Consider the following 20,874-nt stretch of genomic DNA (forward strand, 5'->3'; position numbering starts at 1 on the left):
ATATCTCATTTTTTGCACTCTCTGATTAACAGGGTTCAATTACACTTTTTATATCTAGGTAAACCTTAATCTACTCATATTCTGAAACTTTTGTTTTACTTTATTCAAAAAGGAAATAGTTTTGAAACTACGTATTATTATAATAATTATTGTATACAGTAACAGCTATTAAGCTGATGCGTGTACATCTAACGCACCTTAATTTTTAAATACGTTATCTCTTTATTTGAATAAATTTGTTAAATATACTTTCGATTATTTTTCTTAATATATTATTGTTATGTAAAATGATTATGGCATAACCCATAATCATTTTACAAAATGTATAGTTTAATAATATTCTCTTGATTATTTGTGGTGGCAATGATTGATTAAGTGTATTGGGTGCACTTATGCTAAATAAGGCATAAATTTAGTATTTTAATTATACATTTGATTATTTCGAAAGTCATATAGATTTTTTCCAATCACTGTGTCTAAGTTAAAGCCTCTTTACTATCTCAATTTTTTTTCAATTATTCATACAATACCCAATAGCATTTTTTAAAAATCGCATTGCCTATGCTTACTTAAAATCTATAATACTGGCTAAAGCTAATAAAGCTTTCAAGAATTCGGTCGGTTTTTCCATTAGACAATTAGATTTAATTGGAAATTACTGGAACTTTTCTAATACGTATAACAATTTTTTTTATATCTTTTTAAATCTGAAATAAAACTGTGATTTTTTTGGGCTAAATCATGTGAGCAAGTAGATACAAATGTGTAAAGAATGCATTTTCTAATATTTTACTGAGTAACACCTTACTCCTGAGTAAAATCACACTACTCTAATGCATTTGTTACTAACCAACCGGATCTTAAGCTTATAACTAATTTTTAATTCATAAAAAAATTAAATACGATTAAAATAATATTTTATAAGACTACTACATTTGAATACTTATAAAGAATATGAAAATGCACAAAATGACTACAAAAATATCACATAAAGAGTGGTTGGATTACACTGTTTTAACAAACAAAAAAAATCTTTACTTGAGTAGTGAAAAGAGACTTTCATACATTTTTACTTTTGTCAACTGTACTTCACAGTCCTAACGCTCCAATAAGCCTTAAGAAATTTCAACACTTATCAGTTAATGGTTTACCCCTTATTCTCAAAGAACCCACTTAATTTCCTCCTAATACCTCCTACCCCGTCAATACCTCCTTCTTTTCGAACTCATTTAGTGTCCATTCGGCTCCACTGTCGAATCATCATCATTTCCCCTTCCGCACTTAATGGTGCATATGGCACTGCATTGGCACTCTAATTGCAGCGTATCTAAATATTTTTTGTTTCGTGGAAGGTAAGAATCATTCATTCGCTTCAGGTGCCAGTCAAGAAACATATAAATATTGAATTGTGGAACCATTATTATAACCGATATTTCACGTCCACGAGACCAGGAATCGAGGTTCTCAAGAATGGTAAACGAACGCGCTAATTTCTACAAAACAAGGTGGACTTATCCTCACTTGATTTCCTTTTTCAAGATTTTTACCTGGGAGTAACCAACTCTAGGATTCTGGTTCTTTTTTTACACTCAGAATTGTATTTTTTATCTACCCAGACAGAGAATAATCATCGCGGGATCATTTCCCATCCACTATCAGAGATGTTTCCATAGCTGTTTTCTCTAAATAACGCACGGTAAAACATTTCTACTCTCTTCTCTTTCCCCCTCCCTTTAAACCTACCCTTTTTCCATTGAAAACTAGTATCGATATTGATTTATTTATATACCTACAGATGTTGCTTGTTTAATTTTTGTAACATTTTTTATGATGACAATTAATTTATTATCAATAAATTTGTTCATTCAAAATTTTGTGAACCTTAGGTAAAGAGGTACACGTCACCAAAATTGACAAAATGATCTATGAAAGGTTGGGTGAAGAGATAAAAGTTATGAAAAATGTATTCATAGAAATATTTGATTAATATAATTAGTTAATGTACTCGTACTATTAGCTCAACCAGTATATTATGTACTTTGTATAAAAGTTCCCATTAACGACATGAAATAAGGAAATATGAGAAAAACACAATGTGACATGTCCCACTTTACCTATTTCATTCTTAAGTGTATGCATTTAAAGTTTACCCAAAGATAAAACCCTAAATTGTATATTAAATAATTCAATCATTGGGAAACTTTAAATACCTCCCCTGCACAATCAGCTTATAGTGACTTGAATCTTTCGTGGGCGATGTTTATCCAAAAATAATACAATAATAATTATTCTCACTTGGCATAAGCTTTCTCTAGCAATCCGGGCCAGAACTGATCCGAGTTGGCGCAGTGCAGAAAGGCCAGCTTCCCGTTGACAGTGGGCAGGCGATCGTCCACCAGCACTTCCAGCCATTCACCGCACCACCAAATTCTGAACCTGAAGACGCCGCAGTACGTGTCCTCGAAGCGCTGGTCCGCTGGCACTACGCGGTAAAACAGCCCCTTGCTGAGGTACAGCACTCCCAGACAGGACACGAACCAGCGGTCACCTGGAAGAGGAACAGCTCGACACACTTACAACAGATGACTTGCGCTTTAGGCGAAGCAGTTATCGAAAAAAAATACCAGTGAAATCATCAGCTATAATTCATGAAAACCATTCGCGAATAAACAGCAATTTATTACGAGAAACAGTCAAAATATTAATATTTAAAGCATTAACTTTGTGGACAAACATTTTACTTAAACTTATTAAATATTTGTATATAACCACTCATCGACCTTTCCATGTCTACCGGTTTCTGTGGTGAAGATGTACAGTGGGTTTTGCATGTTGGTTTGCATGTTGGTTTAATTGATGTCCTGACGAATAGACGAGTGCGTCTTGAAACCGGTAGACATGGAAAGGTCGGTAAGTGGTTATATATAAATATTTAATAACATTTAGTAAAATATTTTTCTTTAATTTTATTTTTATTATTTAATTTTTTCATTGATAAACCCTTACGGGTTACATACGTTTAACAAAATATTTGTACTTTTAAAATTCACATTCTACTGTTAATAATAATATTTTTAAGATCTTTTGTAAAGGTTGTCTAAGTCTTTTTCTTAGTAGAAGTTCATTGAAATTTGTTACAGTAATAAAAAACGAGTGATCTTAAATCCACAAATTCCAAATAACCAGTCACCGGTTTCATCGCTTTCGCGACATCTAGATTCACAGATTTAAATGTCACTCGTCTTTTATTTCTAAAATAAATTAATACCATGCACCATGATTTACCATTTTTTTTAATGCGTTTTTATGATTTTAAAAAAAATCGGCCTATATTCAAGAAAAACTCAGTGCTTGGCTATAGTGGCGAGCGTTTAGTCGCGCGGCCACTATAGACACTACACTTGTTACAATATGTTTGAGTTCTCCGCGCCCGCGCCGCCAACGCTAGGACGTTCAACGTTAGGAAACATGTTATGGTAGGGCGGGGTACTAACTTTATACCACTGCGGGCACTACCACGAGACCACAACACTGTTCGAAATACATAAACCTGAATTAAACTTTGTTTAATTCGTCTTAGATTATAGTAAATATGATCAATGATCAACAACACATGTTTATGTAGAAAAAATAGAAAATTTCTAATATATTTCGACGAATAACGCTAATTTATCGTGTGGTCATTATTTATATTTTATGTTGTTAAATGATTTTTTTCAACACCTGCGGCTGGAAAGTAGCTTACATAAATTTTGAAAGTTATGACTGTCTTCGTATAAATATTGATGGTAGCATATTCATTAAATTATAATGGAATGTGCTATGATTTCCGCACAGAATGCCGCGCCCGAACGCGCATACTCTCGGTAAAGCGTCACTACCTTCTGTCCACAATAATTTTGTATTTACTATCAACTTATCTTAAAAGATTCATTATATCATATCACACTTGAGAAAAAAACTTAATTAATTTTGAATGTTTAAATATTGAAAAAATCTCCATAATTAAAGAATAACAAATTCACTCTTCTGGGACGATCAGTATACTTCACAATTTTTTTAAAAATTGAAATATAAATTTGTATTTCACATTTTTAATTTGTTGTTTTCCGAAATACTAAGACTTAAATGTTGTGTCCCGAATTTTGTCTCTCCCTGTACTTATACAGGGTTTTCCGTTAACCCTGTCATATCCGAAACCACAATGATCAGTATGGGCATGAAGACATATAAGCATATTAAAAAAATAGTTAGAACGAAGAAAATTTTAAAAATTAAATATTAAAAAAAACAAACAGTTGCTTACTTCTGCAGGGGAGAAGCGAAGGGGTATTGCTTAAAATGGTTAAAACGAGTATGGTCATCTGAAGTTTTTGTTGGCAAAGTTGTAAAATACTACAATAAGTACGAATACCTTCAGTTGTATCATAAATAATAATGAATCTTGCAAAAATCTTTAATTAATGATTTGAGTTAAATATACTAATTACGCAGACGAATTTTAGGCAAAGATTGGTCTAATCTTTTTATCTTAATACCGAACAAACGATTTTTTCAAAATTCTTCAATCAAATTGGACGACAACATACGTATTGGTAAAAATGTAGAGGGGGTAATTGTGCCTGGCAGAGCTGGCACACGCTATGCGACATGCGCTGGCGCGCGATCGGTGTTTTGATGGTTTTCCGACACAGATTAAAGGGCGCTGACTGAACGCTTGTCAACGCGTACACACGTTTGCCCAATTTTTAGTACGCCACGGAGAAATACTGAACGACCCGCCAACGTGTGGGCAGTTTAGCGATTTCGTTGCCAATATGCGCGCTAGCGTGTAGAGTCGCATTAAGAGTAAAACAAAATACGAAAAAGAATTATTGTTAAAACGAGGCATATTAATACGAAATATCCATATTGAAGTTTTCACGGTCTCTAAAATAATAATATTTTTCAGGAGATTTTTTTGGTCACAAAAAAATAGCATAAATCATTCATATGATTGCCTTTCACACGCCTGTTTTTAAAATGTTCAAATATGTTTAAAATAAATACAAAAAAATTGTCCAAAATAATCATGTTTATTAATTTAGTAGTTTGTTTATAAACACTCGTGATAGTTTGGCAGGTAGTTTATGTTTTGCCATCAAAACGAATAAGAATACACTCTTATTTTTCTTGCCAATATGATCATAATATTATGCTAGACTGGGAAAATAATGCAATATTGCAGCGGAATAACATGTTCACAAATAAAAATTTCTAGGAAACGATCCTGGGACCTATTGGAATACTTAAATTATGTCGTGTACGTTAGTGTGTTTGGATACCACGTATGAAATAATCGGTACTCTGTACTGAAATGTTTAAATGGTTTGAAACCAAAAAAGTTACTGCCCATTTAATCAAATCAGGCTGAATACTAAATTGGGTAACACTTTATTGCGTAAAAGTGTGTCAGAGAGAACCCATTGTAATTTTGGTGGCTATTATCTTTACTTATATGGTTGGAAGAAGCGATCATAGTCAGTATGCCTAAACTGTAAACTAAGCCACCGTTCACATATAGTACATAAGTCAAACTTATTAGGATGTTCTGAAAACCATGCACATTCACACATGTTGATCCTGACTTATAAACCTGGATTTCATAAATACATAGTATCACAAAATATAAAATTAAAAAAGGGTTTCGCAGAAATATTTTATAACAGGAAAATATCACATACTACGAATACCGATAAAAATATATGAAATGGATTTATAAAAATTTATTGTATTTACAAAACCAATACCGATTTTGTAGAGAAATATTTTTATATATAACTTTAAAAAGAAAATTATTAAAAAAGATGTCCCTACAAAATGCGACATGCTTGGCCTTGATAATTGTGACGTCAAGATTCGTGACTATGTTCTATTTAAATTTAAACAGTAACAAACAAAGGTAATGATTTACACAAATCGTGACGTATTAGGGGCGTGGCCAATAGAATTGACCGTTTTCGTGGGAATTCAAAATTATAAATTAAAAAATATTTTTTATGCTACTAATAAGAAGTAAAAAATAAATTTTCTCGACAGTATTTCAAAGAGCCTTATTTATTCAAAATAGTAAAAAAAATTGATATTTCCCTATTCCTAAGGACTGGCAACTGATGCCGGGACCGATTATATTTTCTTTTATAATAAAATTTATATATCTGAAGTACGTTGCAATTGGTGTATCCACTGTCAGATGTTGATGCGAAGAAGCATTTACTATTTGATGGATACTGGAAGAAAATCGTGTTTCTAACAAAACCTCACACTCATGCATAAATAATGTATGAGTAAGAATATGATTTAAAAAGAAATTGCATATTTACTTTTCGCTAACCACATGGGTTGAATTTATATTCATGCACACAAAACTTCGTAGACGTGTTTGTAAGGAAAACATCGGTATTGTTCGTCGCTTTTGTAAACCTTCGGCATTGAATCTCTAGTGAATTATTTTTACAGCAAATTAATATATCCATCTTCCATTCAAAATAAATGGAAAGAGATAAACGCAACCGGAATTAATAGCATTTGAAACGGTGCAGAGAAAACTCAATAAAATAAAGTTAAACAAAGGTAATACTTAATTCTTGACGGTTTTATTTTCATTTGTGGTATTCTATTTGCTACCCTGAACAGCCGATATGACAACTCAAGGCAAGTTTATTTTTTTATTGATTTTGTAATTTATTCGTTACTATTTATTGTAAATTATTAAAACATGATCCGTGTAGTGGAAAATTATTAAAACACGTATTATGAGGGTTATCAAGATTACCTGAGTGTGTACATTTTTAAAATCATAAAAAAATAATGATGCCAACGACTTTTAACATACAGAGTTTAATTTCACAACTTTTACAGATAAAATTTAATATGCGTCTTTTTAAAGTCAAATCGCGTGCATAATATAAACTTAAAACTACTTTGTTTGAAAATGCCACATAACACATAAGTAATTCAATTTTAAAATGTAAATTCTTATCATTTTAAATTTCACAAATAATTTTAGTTTTAAGTTCTAAAGAAGTGGGTGTAAGAATAATCTAAATTATTTTCTTAAATCATTTGCGTTATTATGATATACCTTTTAATTTATTTTGGTTCTATTTTAAACTAGTCGTAAATAACTGTGGTAGAAGATGGGAATTAAAGTGTCGTGAGCGGGATTGTATGCTCTCACCTGTGGTAAATTATATGCAGTTATCAAAGACGTGTGAATTTTCTATATGTATCAAATGTAGACTAATGTGAATTAAAATATATCGGTCAAACGTTGACTTATGTCAATAAAAACTCATCACGATTACTAGATCGAGAGTGTTATGATTAATTAATTAAATTGATTGTTTAAAGGCAGTAAATACATTATTTTCGAATAAGAAAAATACAACACAAAGATAAATACGGATGGAAATAAATATAATTTAGGTCTGGGCAAAGTTGCTCATACTAAGCTTCTGTTTACATTCGCTAATTAATACGCATAATGAAATAAAATTGTACTGCAATCAATAAAAGTAAACAAAAATACAAAAGCCACCATAATATAAATTATTATTAAAATACAGGTGAACTGATACTTATCAATTTGCGGTGAAAGTAATTTTTTGGTGGTTAATTAATTATAACAACATTATATTATTCTAAAAAACGATACTCTGTATGTAAAAACATATTATTGAATAAAAAAATATATTCTCAACTCATATAAAGCAAAAAAAGATAACAATTAATTGGGATTTAGTGTATATTCGCAAAACAGTGTATCAAAATGAAGACAAAAACGCAGAACAATTTAAATCTAAAAAATCAGTAATCCATATATTAAATCGCTTTAAATATCCACAAACAAGTGTGATGAAACTTGCAATATAACATTTTGTTCGTAAAGAGGCTGTCTCTTGTGCATAGATTGGTTGCTTACCCATTTTTCCAGTCGTTACATCAAATTGCGGGGGGCAGTCATGCACGAATATTGGGCGGTTGCTGTGCTCCTGACAACAAAGAAAATAAAAACAAATTAATAAATACTTGCTCCATTCGGATTTTCAATGGCTACGCTTGAATTGCGTAATTCCGTCATTTAATTCAGACTTGTCTAAAACCGGATTGAATGATCAGACATTGATTTAAAAGAATAATTTTTGGGCCTCGCTCCCGCAGCTCCCGCTTTCATTTCAATATAATATCAAAAGTTCTCCCCAGTATTTTTTAACTGCGTTAGTAAAAAATGGTTCTTATAATGTTTTGACAAAAATTGATTCTAAAGATATGGTTTAAAATATACCTATATTTAAACGCTTCAATAAAGGATAGATGGTAAACAAAATACTAACGAGATTTAATTTACATTCAGACAAATAAATAGTCACAAAATATTATAAATACCATCACGCCATTGAGGATGGACCGTCACACACGTCTATCCTGACACATATTCTTAGCTTCATCCACATTCATACATTTTATCAAACATGCCCTTCGGTTCAGTCTGTTTTTGACGTTACCAGACTTAATATTTTGATTTAGCTGATCATGTTATGTCTTCCTTAATTGTCCTCGTCCTACACTACCGTTCGTTCTTGCCAAATATATGTTTTACCATTGAAAATATTAAAAAAAAATATTAGTTAATGTGGAAAGACATTTTAAATGTTACGTACTTTAATTAACAATTCGACCACATAAAATACGATAAGTTCAGCCAATAAAACAGTCAAAGTTGAATCTTTACGATTTGTTTGAAAATCAGAAAACCTTTTTCTTTAATTTCGCTGGTATAGAATGTTCGGAAATGTCAATTTAATTCTGAAACCTGTTTTTGTATCTCGTCACTACCGAAGTTATTATTGTTTTATGCAGAAAGGCCTCACTATGTAGCGGTAAAAAATGCCGCTCTGGTCTTTTATCTAGAAGCCAAACTGAACACAATTATCATTTCAGAGGCCCGAATTTAAAATGAGATTAGTTTGAAATTTATTGCAACAGAGAGGGAAAATATTTTTTCGGAAGTTCAGGCATTTACAGGGCTTATCACTTGCCATTGACTGGTTTGAGTGGCCACTTTACATGCTGTGTAACATTTACCATTCTAACTGAGTTTATGTTAAAGAAATACGAATGTTAAATCAAAAAACTTACCGAACTGCTGCAAATGCTAGTAGAACGCAACATAATTAGGAACTTTATAAAAAAATCTTTAACGGTTCCAGATTGTCGAAATTAAAATTGATAATGCCTTTTCTGACGAAATAAAAATCAGAAGAGGCGTACGGCAGGGTTGCACATTGTCGCCTCTATTGCTCAATATGTACCGTGATTATGTCTTTTAAAAAGCACAAGAAAACACTTCGAATGGAGTGAAAATGAACAGCGCATATATCAACAATACAAGATATGCCGATGACTGTCATCTTGGCTGATAACATTCAAGAACTTCTTATTTATCATCCTTCTTAGGATGAAATGCTCAATAAAAATATAAAAAAACACTTCTTCGTTAAGATCAATGATGCAGTAGAAAAATTGGGCTCAAATATAAACATCAAAAATACGAAGTGGATGGCGTTTGGCAGAGCGGACTATTCAAGCGTTATTCGAATCAAAATGGCAACAAAATGAGAACAATATTCTGTAATGATAAATTGAATTCAAAACTTAGGCAGATAATGGTGAGGTGTGATGTTTGGTCTGTTCTGTTGTATGGCTCAGAAACCTGGACTTTGAAAGCACGCACTACGAACCGGTTGGAGGAATTCGAGATATGGCTTCACAGAAGAATGTTTCGCATACCGTGAACAGATTTGGTCAACAATGTAGAGGTTCTGAGGAGAGCAATTTTTTATTTTTTTTAAATAATTTACTCATACATTTTACAAAAAAAAAAAAACTTATCCCTAACTCTATGATGCCAAGAGCCCTGTTTTAAGTTGGGATACAACGTAATGGAAAGTGAATCCATGCACATTATTAAACAATAGCAAAAATAAAAAAAAATATCATATAAATACGCTTCTCCTATTTGGTCTCCATTGTACAGGACTCATATTGACCATATCGAGTCTGTCCAACACCGTTTTCTAAGAAAAGTAGCATGGTTGCTTTGATTACAAAGGGGTAATTATTCCTATTTTGAAATAGAGGAATCTCTTAATCTGTCTTCATTGGAGAGACGTAGAACCGAGATGGACTTTATATGCATTTTCAAAATACTTAATGCTTCAAGTGATGCTCCCATCTCTGTTGCAATCAATTTCTTTTCATGTTCCCAACCGTGTCACCAGAAGTCAAAATCTGCTATTTAGAAAATCTTCTAAGAGCAACTTTGGTTTTTATGCCCCAATGTCCAGAATGTGCAGATTAGTCAATTCATCACACAACTTGGAATTTTTTGGGATAGATCTTCCGGCTTTTCGTAGATCTCTTCGCGACTAAACAGTGTGGGATGAAGTTGGACTGGCATGGTTTAGCTCAAAGTTTTTAGTCTTTCTTTTTTAAAAAAATATATTGTATACTATTATTGTTTTGCCCTTGTTTGTCTTTGCTAAATAGTTTTATGTTCTTTTTGTTCAGTTTCTTGCATTTATGTTTCTTCATGTAAATGTTGTGATTGGCTTAGGCCGTATATATATAATAAATAAATAAATATATATTTCAATAAACATCTGTACAACACGCTTAATAATATATAAATCTATGCAATATCTCGCAGCAGTCTCCTGAAATGGTCTCTTCTCTTAGACAAAATCCAAACTTGTACACTTCTACTGAAAATGGCCTTCGTTTTGGAGAATTTAATGTGTTTATCCAGAACATTGAACACTCCTGGAGCCACAAAAGATAAACTTAACCGATCAATAGTCGTACGTGTTTTTGATATTAAATAATTCAGACAGGAAAACCTCGAACGAACATTCTGCTGAGATCTCCTCTCATAACCGCATGACCAAAAATGGGTCAATGACTCGTTTAAAAAAAAATCTTAATGTCCAGTACCTTGATAAATTGAAACAATGTCTCAGATGGTAAAGTGGGGGGATATCGAAGCATCACTCTGAATATTTAATTTTGTACATTTATTAGGCGGTTCATGATAGACGTCGTACAACCTCCCCAGCCCACTATACCACAGGTTGCCACTGATTGAAAAAGGGCAAAATACACCGTTCTGAGAGTGCAAATGTCCAAGATGTTCCTAAGTGAGCAGAATACATGACACAGCTTTCTTAATCTGGAAACCAGCAAAAGGACCTGAACCTCCCATCGGAGATTTCTGTCAATAATTATTCCCAAATATTTAATGTAATTAACTGGTTTTAAAATCTGGCACCAACAATCTCATTTTATTTCCAGATGAAGATAAGATTCAGGTGATTCTGGGTAAGTAGATTATTGTCTAGCCTAATTACAGCAGACAATCGTTAAAATGTATAAAGGTCCGTAAGATCTCTTTTCTGGGTCCCATCCTGCGTGGATCCAAGTATAAAATCCTCCAACTTATAGTTATGGGCAAAATTGAGGGACAACGTGGACCTGGCGGAAGGCAAACGTCTCGGCTGCGCAACACAAGAGACGACTGGAATGAGATGAGTGGAAGAATTGTTCCGGGCAGCGCAAGACAGAGATGCCATTTAGGAAGTGATTGCCAATATCAGGGACATCTGATAGAGCACAAGAAGAAGAATAATATACCAGAGAAAAAGTGAAGATCAGACTCTCATTAAGAAATAAGGCAAAGTCATAAAATTTTATTTCGTACAACGGGAGAGATTTTTTTAATGATATACAATAAAACATTTACATAGAAAAAAAAATCAATCCTCACAGAACAAAGTCACAGTTTTAATAACAACTAAATATATTGAAGAAGATTGTAATAGAAAAAGAAACATGTAACATTTCACGGTCCGTTTTATTGATATGTATTTTTTTTAAATATGGCTCCTGCAAAGGTAGCCGAAACGTCGGAACGAATGCAACTTCCCAAGCAACAGTCCAAAATTCCAAAAAAAGCTCCTAGATTTATTTGCCTTTTTTGGATGTACGACATACGATACAGACAATTTTGTTCTGCTACTTTTTAATAAAAATACACACAAAATGATTTCTAAAACATTAAAGTTTATAAGTGAAAATTCTTGATGGAAGTTCATTGTAATTTATTTTAGAAAATAAACGACGAGTGATACTTTAAACCACAAATTTGGAATATCCAAGGATAAGACAGTCAAAAATAATATATATACAATACTTAAACTCTTAGAAATATCATTATATCAACTCATTAGGTAACCTGAAACACTTTGTAAATGATTCTTAAGATAAAAATAATTTATTTTAATTTACTCTCGTATAATTTTGAATTATCCTTACCTCTGTTTTGTATAAATATATTGCATTTCTTAATAAAGATACCAGTCTCGAAGATGTCGCGAAAGCGATGAAGCTGGTCACTGGATATTCCAAATTTGTGGTTTAAAGTATCAGTCGTCTTTTATTTTCGATAATAATAAAAAAAAATGGTTTCAGTTTAGGAGTGCTGAAAACGGGACAACAAAATCACAATTTTGAATTTCTGTGGCACTGCATATTTACTGAAGTCTAGAAACCTTAAATTAATAACGCGCTAAGCGAGCAGCGCCTTATTACTCTAAGGTAAAAACCAACAGTGAATAATGCAAGGTAAAAAAAAGATACTGTGCAATATACCCAATGGATAATAAATTGTGGTATGGAGCATTGCACCTCTATGTAGCCTTTCTGTCCGACAACGTCTACAAACAATGTCAGATATTTTCATGATATATATTAATTAATTACTCAGATTACTGAGGTAATAAAATCCCAGTAAATGATAACCGTAATTCTGCATACTTTGATTATAATCAGCGGACAAAGAAAATGACATCAGAATGCAATATTTAAAATTATGCCTATTAAATATACGAATAAACGTATTTGACTGGTGAATCAATAAAAATAATATGAACCTACCTTATAAATAAAAACGAGTAGGTACAAACATTTAACAATAGAGATAAAGAAAATTTTAGGGAAGAGAATATGGTAGTCTAGGTATTTACAGGGTTTATGACTTGTCATTAGGTGGTTTAAGCGACAACGTTACACGTTGAGTAATATTTGCAATTCTGCTTATGCTTGAATACCCATATCCTTTCAGTTCTTCCACCTATTGATTTGTGAAGCTAAAGGATTAAAACCTTTATTGATGCAGATGAGATTCGTGTAGGTGATTTTTTTTCACCCACATACTACGCCTGGAAATATTTTTATATTTGTTCTTGAATCTGAGTTTTATAGATCAGAATGCAGTACCGATTGTAATTTTTATATAATAAATTTCGGCGTTTTTTAAAGAAACAAAATTACCCAATTAATCAATTATTTAAAAAATATATACTTGTATAATATACATGATATGTACGATAAAATATAGTAAGGTGTTTTCATTTTGTCGTGATTGATTTTGATTAGTAATAACTTAATGATGACCGTTTTTTTTAATTGATGCTGTGACAAAACTCAAAACTAGACTAGAAAAACGCTTGGAAATTGCAGAAATTATCTTCATAAAATCAGTGTTCAGGGCTGGTATTCTAAATTCTCTACCCCCTGGAGAATGATTAATTTGGGGATATTTATTTTTTGCATGCGTTCACATTTTGCTTCATATATGATTACACCGATGATTAAAAATCAAATAAATACGAAAACGTGAAATCAAACTATGATTTTTATTAAGGATTGCGACATTAAGCATTTAACACTATAGGACTCTTCTTGAAACCGCGAATTGACTGCATGACGTTTCGCTATTCCAGAAACGGTCCTTTTTATTGGCTTTCACGATACTATGATTTGACGCTCCTGGATTATTAAACAAACAAACTATCCAACTATAGTAGCATTGGGAGCCAATATAACGCGGAGCATTTCGGAAACAACGCCGATTTTGTTTTAAAAAATGGCCAAAAATTGGAATGTTGCTGACTGACGTAAACTGACTGGCATGCTAGAAAATTCTGCCCTTCGGGCCTTAGGTAATCGGCCCTCCAGGACTCAGTAATCCAGATCTCAGTCACCTAGAAATATCGTCTCTTTGATCTCACCATTAGTTTTTTGTTCGGAGTAATCGAAATGTAAGAAGAATCTGTCACTCAAAATAATGTTACCAAAACCACAAAAAATATATAGATTTATTGAATATCTACGCAAAAAGTTTGATTAGTAGGCGATCAAAATTTAATAGTGAAGAATTAAAATATTAAGAGCGAGCTATCGGCGACAGTTACATGCCAGTTAATTTGGCCCTTTGGCCCTCATTTAATATTAAATAACATTTAACGTGAACATAAATTAAATCAATATTCACAACTCCCTTGAAATATAACAAAAATGGCCCTCTATAAGTCCATATCAATAATAATGAAAAACGAAATACCTGATTGAAAATGTAAATATTAAATATAATATAATATAATAACTAATTTATGTTCTCTAAAAATACGACATCGGATAGCTGGCGGGGAGCAATATATTTTTTTGTTTCATTTAACGGCACAAAATGGCTGGTAAAAAAAGATAAATACATCTTTTGACATTTGTAGACAACTTTAAAACTGAACTTACTGGTTTATTTATATTTCGAACTAGGGAGAAAGTAAGAAATCCGAAATCGGCAAACAAAAGCTAGTACTGTAAGATTACTGTAGAATTCCTACGAAAATTGACCTTTTTATTACGAGTCATCATTGTACAAAAAAAATAAAAATATTTTCATTCCTTCCAAATGTTTCCTTTTTTTCATTTCAATTAAACATAGTATTACTTTTGAAAAACACCCAAGTGGCTATCGTGTACGTACAGCACTGTCTGTTGGTTGTTGTGGGTGGGTGAGTGGTTCTGTGTAGGCGAATCCTGACGCAACAAGTTTGGGCGAGGAAGGTCACACGATCAGATATCCCCGCGCCAGCCATTTCAAGTTTTACTTTCTTTGGTATTATTTTTAAAGCGAAACAGGTTAAAATGCCTTCATATATGTCGCTCTTCCAGATACTTTGTTTTCTTCAATAAATAAGCAAACGAAGAAATGTATTTCTGATTACGAATAAATCAACGGACAGAGAATTAAAAAATATGTATGATTTAATCACGAACAAAACGACTAAAATTACAATTTAGGTGATAATTGAAATCAGTCAATGGGAGGTCAGTATCATTACTGAAAATCTAGACCACGACATTGAGATAATATGCAGAATGGAAGCAGCCCGAACAGCATTTAACAAAATGAAAGGTCTTCTTTGTCACTATAATATAAACCTTAATCTGTGACAACGAATGGTCAAATGTTAAATATGGTCTGTCTTACTCACTGAATAGATATAATATATCTGTGGTCTTACTGTTCGGTGTAGAGGCTTACTGTACGGTGTAGAGGCGTGGACTCTTAAAGTTAATATTATTAACCGCCTTGAAGCATTTGAAATGTGGATCCACCGTAGAATGATAAAAATATCTTCGACCGATATGATAACCAACAATGAAGTATTACGTAGAGCCAATGCGGATAGAAAACTATTCACCACCGATGTGTTGAGAGATGATAAATATGCCATACTTCAGCTCGTCATGAAGGGGAAGATCGAGGGATGTAGACGGGTCGGCAGAAAACGGCTTTCCTGGCTTCGAAACATCCGAGCATGGACCAGTTAGAACTGTGGAGGAGCTGTTTTGTACTGCTCAGGATAGGGAAGCTTTCTTTTCAGTAGTTGTCAACGTCGGGGGGACCCGACGTGACACATGAAGAAGAAGAATGGTAGGTCATATGTGAACGGGTAAACTAGTCTAAAATTATTTTTTTGACATACCAACGCAAATTTCTCTAATCACAATGAGGTGGACATTTTTTGGATGCTTTAAATTATTTATATTGTTGATTCGGCTGAATAAAAAATAATAAAGTTAATTATGCAATCAATAGTAAGAAGGTGGAAGAAAGAGAAAGATAGAAGGTAGTAGATTGACTGCGGATTTGTGGTGTTTGTGCTACTCGACTATTTAATTAATAATAAACTCAGTATGTATCTCAGTAACGTTAACTATTATTCTACTCGGGCTTCTCAGATAATGTGGGAAACCGTGTTTAGGAAACGGAATGTTGCAACAAAGCGATTATTACAATGTACAACATAAAATATTATGTACATACATAAATATTATGAATAGGGAATATTTTATCGTAGAAATTGATTTATATTATCTTGCACAGTTATTTACAACTATTTCCAAAGCTTTGGAACAAAAATATTTTTTTGAAAAAAAAAAACGTAACAATTTTATTTAAATCTTCAAGTACAAATAAAAAGTACGTTGGCGGACTTATCGCTAAAAGCAATTTCTTCCAGCCAACCTAAAAACCAACTGGGGCCTTATTTTGTAACTATGTAATTCGTTTCGTAAATAAATTTATTAGAGCGAAACGTAATTAAAAAAAATATTTTAAAAAATAAAATATTTATTTATTTATGATTTTAAAAAACCCGCTAGGGTTATATTAGAAATATGAGGTCTAGTAATATTATGACTCGTCTGGTTAGTAAAGTAATAATTCGCTTTTTCAGGTTGACATTAAATTTGTCCAGTGTAATTTGTTAAGCGTTCAGGTCATTGTAGTGTTTAAGCTCATTGTATAGTATTTCTGACTGTCCCACGATTGTTCAATGTGGTAGTGTTGTTGTTTAGTATTATATTTGGGTATGTCGGGATTTTTGGTAATCTTATGTCATCGTCTTGAAAATTTTCTGTATAATTTTTATCGTCTCAATTTTCGTCAAGTATTTTATGTTAAACTGATCTATTTTTTCCTACAGTTTAGTCGTAGGGGTCAGGTAGGGCAAGTTAAACGTAGTTATACAGAAAGCAGCCAGCCATAGAAAAGTGAAACTGAGATAATAGACATTTTGTGAAAAGAGTGAATTATAAAATCTACACAAAAGTTTGAATGTTTTTGACTTTAACAAATGATAAACAATGAATACGTATTTTTTTTTTATATATTACAAACAAGAATCTTATTGTATATTTGACCAGTTTAAAAGATTTTTAAAGTACCATACGATTTTTCTAGTTTTGTGGGTGATTTTTGCGAATTGAGAAATGCCGTTTTTGTGATCGACACCTTTTCCCAGAGGTGGTTAATACAGTTTTTTTATATGAAAGTGGTCTGGCTGTTTTTAGCAGTACAATCGACCTTACTGCACCCAATAACATCAATATCTCATTTTTCCGAAATTGTGGACTGGCTGCTTTCTGCATAACTACGTTCAGTTGTATGTAATTTAAAATATTTTATTGTATTGTCTTTGTATCCTTGTTATGTTTGTCTTGTTACCAGTTACCCAGAAGGTGGTTCAATTTGCTTTTGACATAAGCTTCGTAAATCGTGTTTTTTGTTGTTGTATGCTTTTGTAGAAAAAGCTGTTTAATGATGCAATTACCATACGTTAGAATGAGATAGATACATGAGAAATGAACGAAATTACGAAACAAAATTCTGACAGATTACGGGCTCAGGTCAAAAGAAGAGAATAGGTGTTATTGAAAAATAAATCAGTAGAAACATTATTCATAAGTACCTACCTACCTATTACTTAGGCATAGTAAAAAAAAAATACTTCTGAGTTTTCGTCAACGACAAAAAAGTATTCGTGGTAATAAAAACGTTAACTCGAGTGAGAGAGCTTGACTTTTGTGTAGATTAGTAGTTCTTGTAAAGCTGATAAACGTTAATACAACGTGACCATTTTTTTAGATTTTCGATCTAGTTGCAATTAAAGTCAGTGTAGATTACGTCGCGGACTTATTCTGTAACTAATTTGTTTCGTAAATTCATTCGTATCGTACGAGATGGAAATACGATTTTTATTGCATTAGAGCCAGATATGACGAACAAACGAACCTACGAAACGAAATTGTGACAGAAAAAGCCTGCTGGTTCAAGTGCGGTTTTTTTTGTTGCGCAGTTTGTAAATTATTTTTACTTTTAATTATCAATAAATACATAATTTTTTTGTATAATTTACCTCTACCGACATTTTTCATACTCTTTTCTTTCCCTGTTTTTTCATCCCATTTCTTATAACTCCAGGTGAACTAAGTGTTATTTTTTATTCTCTTATTGTTTCTACGTTAAACCTGTAATTAGTCTAGTTATTAATTATTATGATAATAAAACTTTGTTTTTAGTGTTACACAATTTATTATTTTACAAGAACACAACTATAGTTTCGAACTCACCCGTCCCGAGTTTTATGTCACCCGTCGATGGGAGGAGTGCTCTCCCGAAACCATAGTTGTGTTCTTGTAAAATAATACATTGTGTAACACTAATAACAAAGTTTTATTTTCATAATAATTTATAATAAAGTGTTACGAAGTGAATGCGATTCAATTAAAAATATTAGTCTAGTTTTTCATTGTTACTGTTTCATTAATAGTAAAAAATGATACAATGTCATTCTGCTGATATATTATTCTTAAAAGTAAACTATATGTAAAGGAGCCACAAGAAGATTTTATCTAAATCAAAATATATTAACGGTATTTGAAAACGTCTGTGAAGTTCCTGTTATCTCACGGGATTTAAAAATAATAAAGCTCAAAGATAACCAGCAAATAACTAAACGATTTACGCAAACAAGTTGTGCGTAAAAATCCAATCGAAAACAACAGTATATTATAATTGATAATTTTATACTTTTCTGTACATACTTTAGAAATGATAAAAACATTTAATAATTTTAGGCGAGCCGACTAGACTGGTTTGTTATTTTCATTGATATATATAGAAAAAGCGCAAATAATCGCTTAATTATATAGTAGGGTAGACCGGGGCGTGTTGAACCTTAATATCTCTAGAACCCATTACTGTATAAATAAGTTTGAACAAGTATTGACTAGCGGGAAAGGAGGCGCGATCACAACGCACCGTTTATTTTTCAAGTGAAATTTAAACAAGAACTGAGGCGAATTGTTTGTCTTTTGAATGAAAAATAAGTTTAAAAAATAGTCTTCAGTCTTTATTGAAATAATTATATTTGCCACGCTTTTTTGGTCTAAATTTTGGTATTGGTTTTTAAATTTTCTTTTGGAAGCAATATAAGAATTATTTGATGAAATGATTGAAAAAAGGAGGTCTAGGCGTATTGAACCATCAGGTTTTATTAATTGTATTATGTAAGCAATACAATAAGATCGACTTTTATTTATGGGACCATATATTATTTAGTTTTGATGCATAATGCATATTTACAATAGAAAAACATGTCATGGTTTGACTTCTCTTAAAGAATTTGACTTTTCTTAAATAGTTTTTAAACAATGCTATGCTCATTGTTACATTTACACAAAAAAATCGGTACACACAGCTTGGTTGATTTGTTGTGGTGTAATGCTGCAAATAAACTATGTTTGATTCTTCTTTCATTCTTGATTCATATGATTGATTTAATAGCGGTTTAACTCACCCCGTATACTAGTTCAACACGTCCCGATACGGGGAGTGTTGAACCAGCTGACACTATTTTACAAATATTAAAACGATATGATAACTGTACAAAATTGGCTTTATTTCCTGTTGTCATTCTAAAGCCAGAAAGCACAATTATGTTTTCAAGTTCAAATTACACTGTAATGTTGAATAGTTAGATTAAAACTTATAAAAAATGATTCAATACGCCCCGGTCTACCGATTACGCAAACAGGTTATAGTCTAAGCTTAACTGAGTTGCACAGTTTAATCCCGCACTTTGCCGGCGGGTGTCCTACAAGACATCGGACCCTCCCAATTTAGTATCATAAGGAAGAATGACAACATATTTATATGTAATAATAAACATATAATTTATCAAACTCACAGTGAAAGGAGTAATAAAATCAGTAGACTTAAATTCAAGTTTAACTACGATTTTTGAAATTGGAATGAATAAATGAAGTTGATCTTTGACAAAAAAATGTTTTTTTAAATATTAGCGAAACCTGCAATTCTGGGTAACAAAAGTCTACGATGTATGTACGAAAAGCGATTTGCTAATTGAGGTTGGTTGATAAATCGAAAGTAATGGTTTTTGAAAGGAATGAAAGTAAACCTAAATGTGAGATCAGTGTGAACGGAGATATTCTGAATCAGGTAGAAGAATTTGTGTATCTGGCAAGCATGTTTATTAGGGACGGAATGACTTAGTAATATATTTAAAGGAGGGTGAGTGCCAGGAACACAGTGAACGGTGTAGTTACAGTGAGTTAAAGTCACTTGCGATTTGAAATGACTAACGTAATGATCGAAGGTACACCTTAAAGGGAATAATAGGGAACAATAAAAAATTTCGACAAAAATTCAAGTTCAATATAAACTAAATTTATATATAGAGGCTTGTCAAAAGGTGTGAAAGAGAGGATATGGAAGGAAGTAATGAAAAATATTTGAATTATATTATTCGATTACCCACACATACAAAATTTATGTAGCTGATTCCTACACGCAGAAGAATAATCGTAGGAAGAAGTGAATAAAACTCTCAACTTTGCATAATTTTCAAGGCTTAAGTATGATGTAATATATTGCATGGTAATACTGCCACTACCCGGGCAGAAGAGTACAACTCTGAATGTGAAAAGCAGAACCCTGGACGAGTGTACTCAACTACATACTCTCAGGTAACAATTTTTAAAAAAAAAGGATTCTAGTTAAAAAAGGCCAGTTACATTAAATTATTTAGTTTGTTTAAAGAGTTCGTTAGTTGCTGTTAAATAAGG

At 32.2% G+C, this 20,874-nt stretch overlaps 1 protein-coding gene across 1 annotated transcript in view; it reads right to left on the reverse strand.

The window, feature by feature from the left end:
* CalpC (calpain C) overlaps positions 1-20,874 on the reverse strand; it is a 107,372-nt gene that overhangs the window by 22,977 nt on the left and 63,521 nt on the right. The window contains exons 3-4 of the mRNA XM_088236484.1: positions 7,964-8,033; positions 2,296-2,548 (exon numbers count right to left, since the gene is read on the reverse strand). Coding sequence (XP_088092610.1) covers positions 2,296-2,548; positions 7,964-8,033 — 323 coding nt within the window. The remainder of the gene's footprint in view (positions 1-2,295; positions 2,549-7,963; positions 8,034-20,874) is intronic.

This window comes from Micrasema longulum, unplaced genomic scaffold (genome assembly GCF_059751315.1).
Source record: "Micrasema longulum isolate JH-2025_06_02 unplaced genomic scaffold, ASM5975131v1 h1tg000097l, whole genome shotgun sequence".
In the NCBI taxonomy this organism is placed as follows: Eukaryota; Metazoa; Arthropoda; class Insecta; order Trichoptera; family Brachycentridae; genus Micrasema; species Micrasema longulum.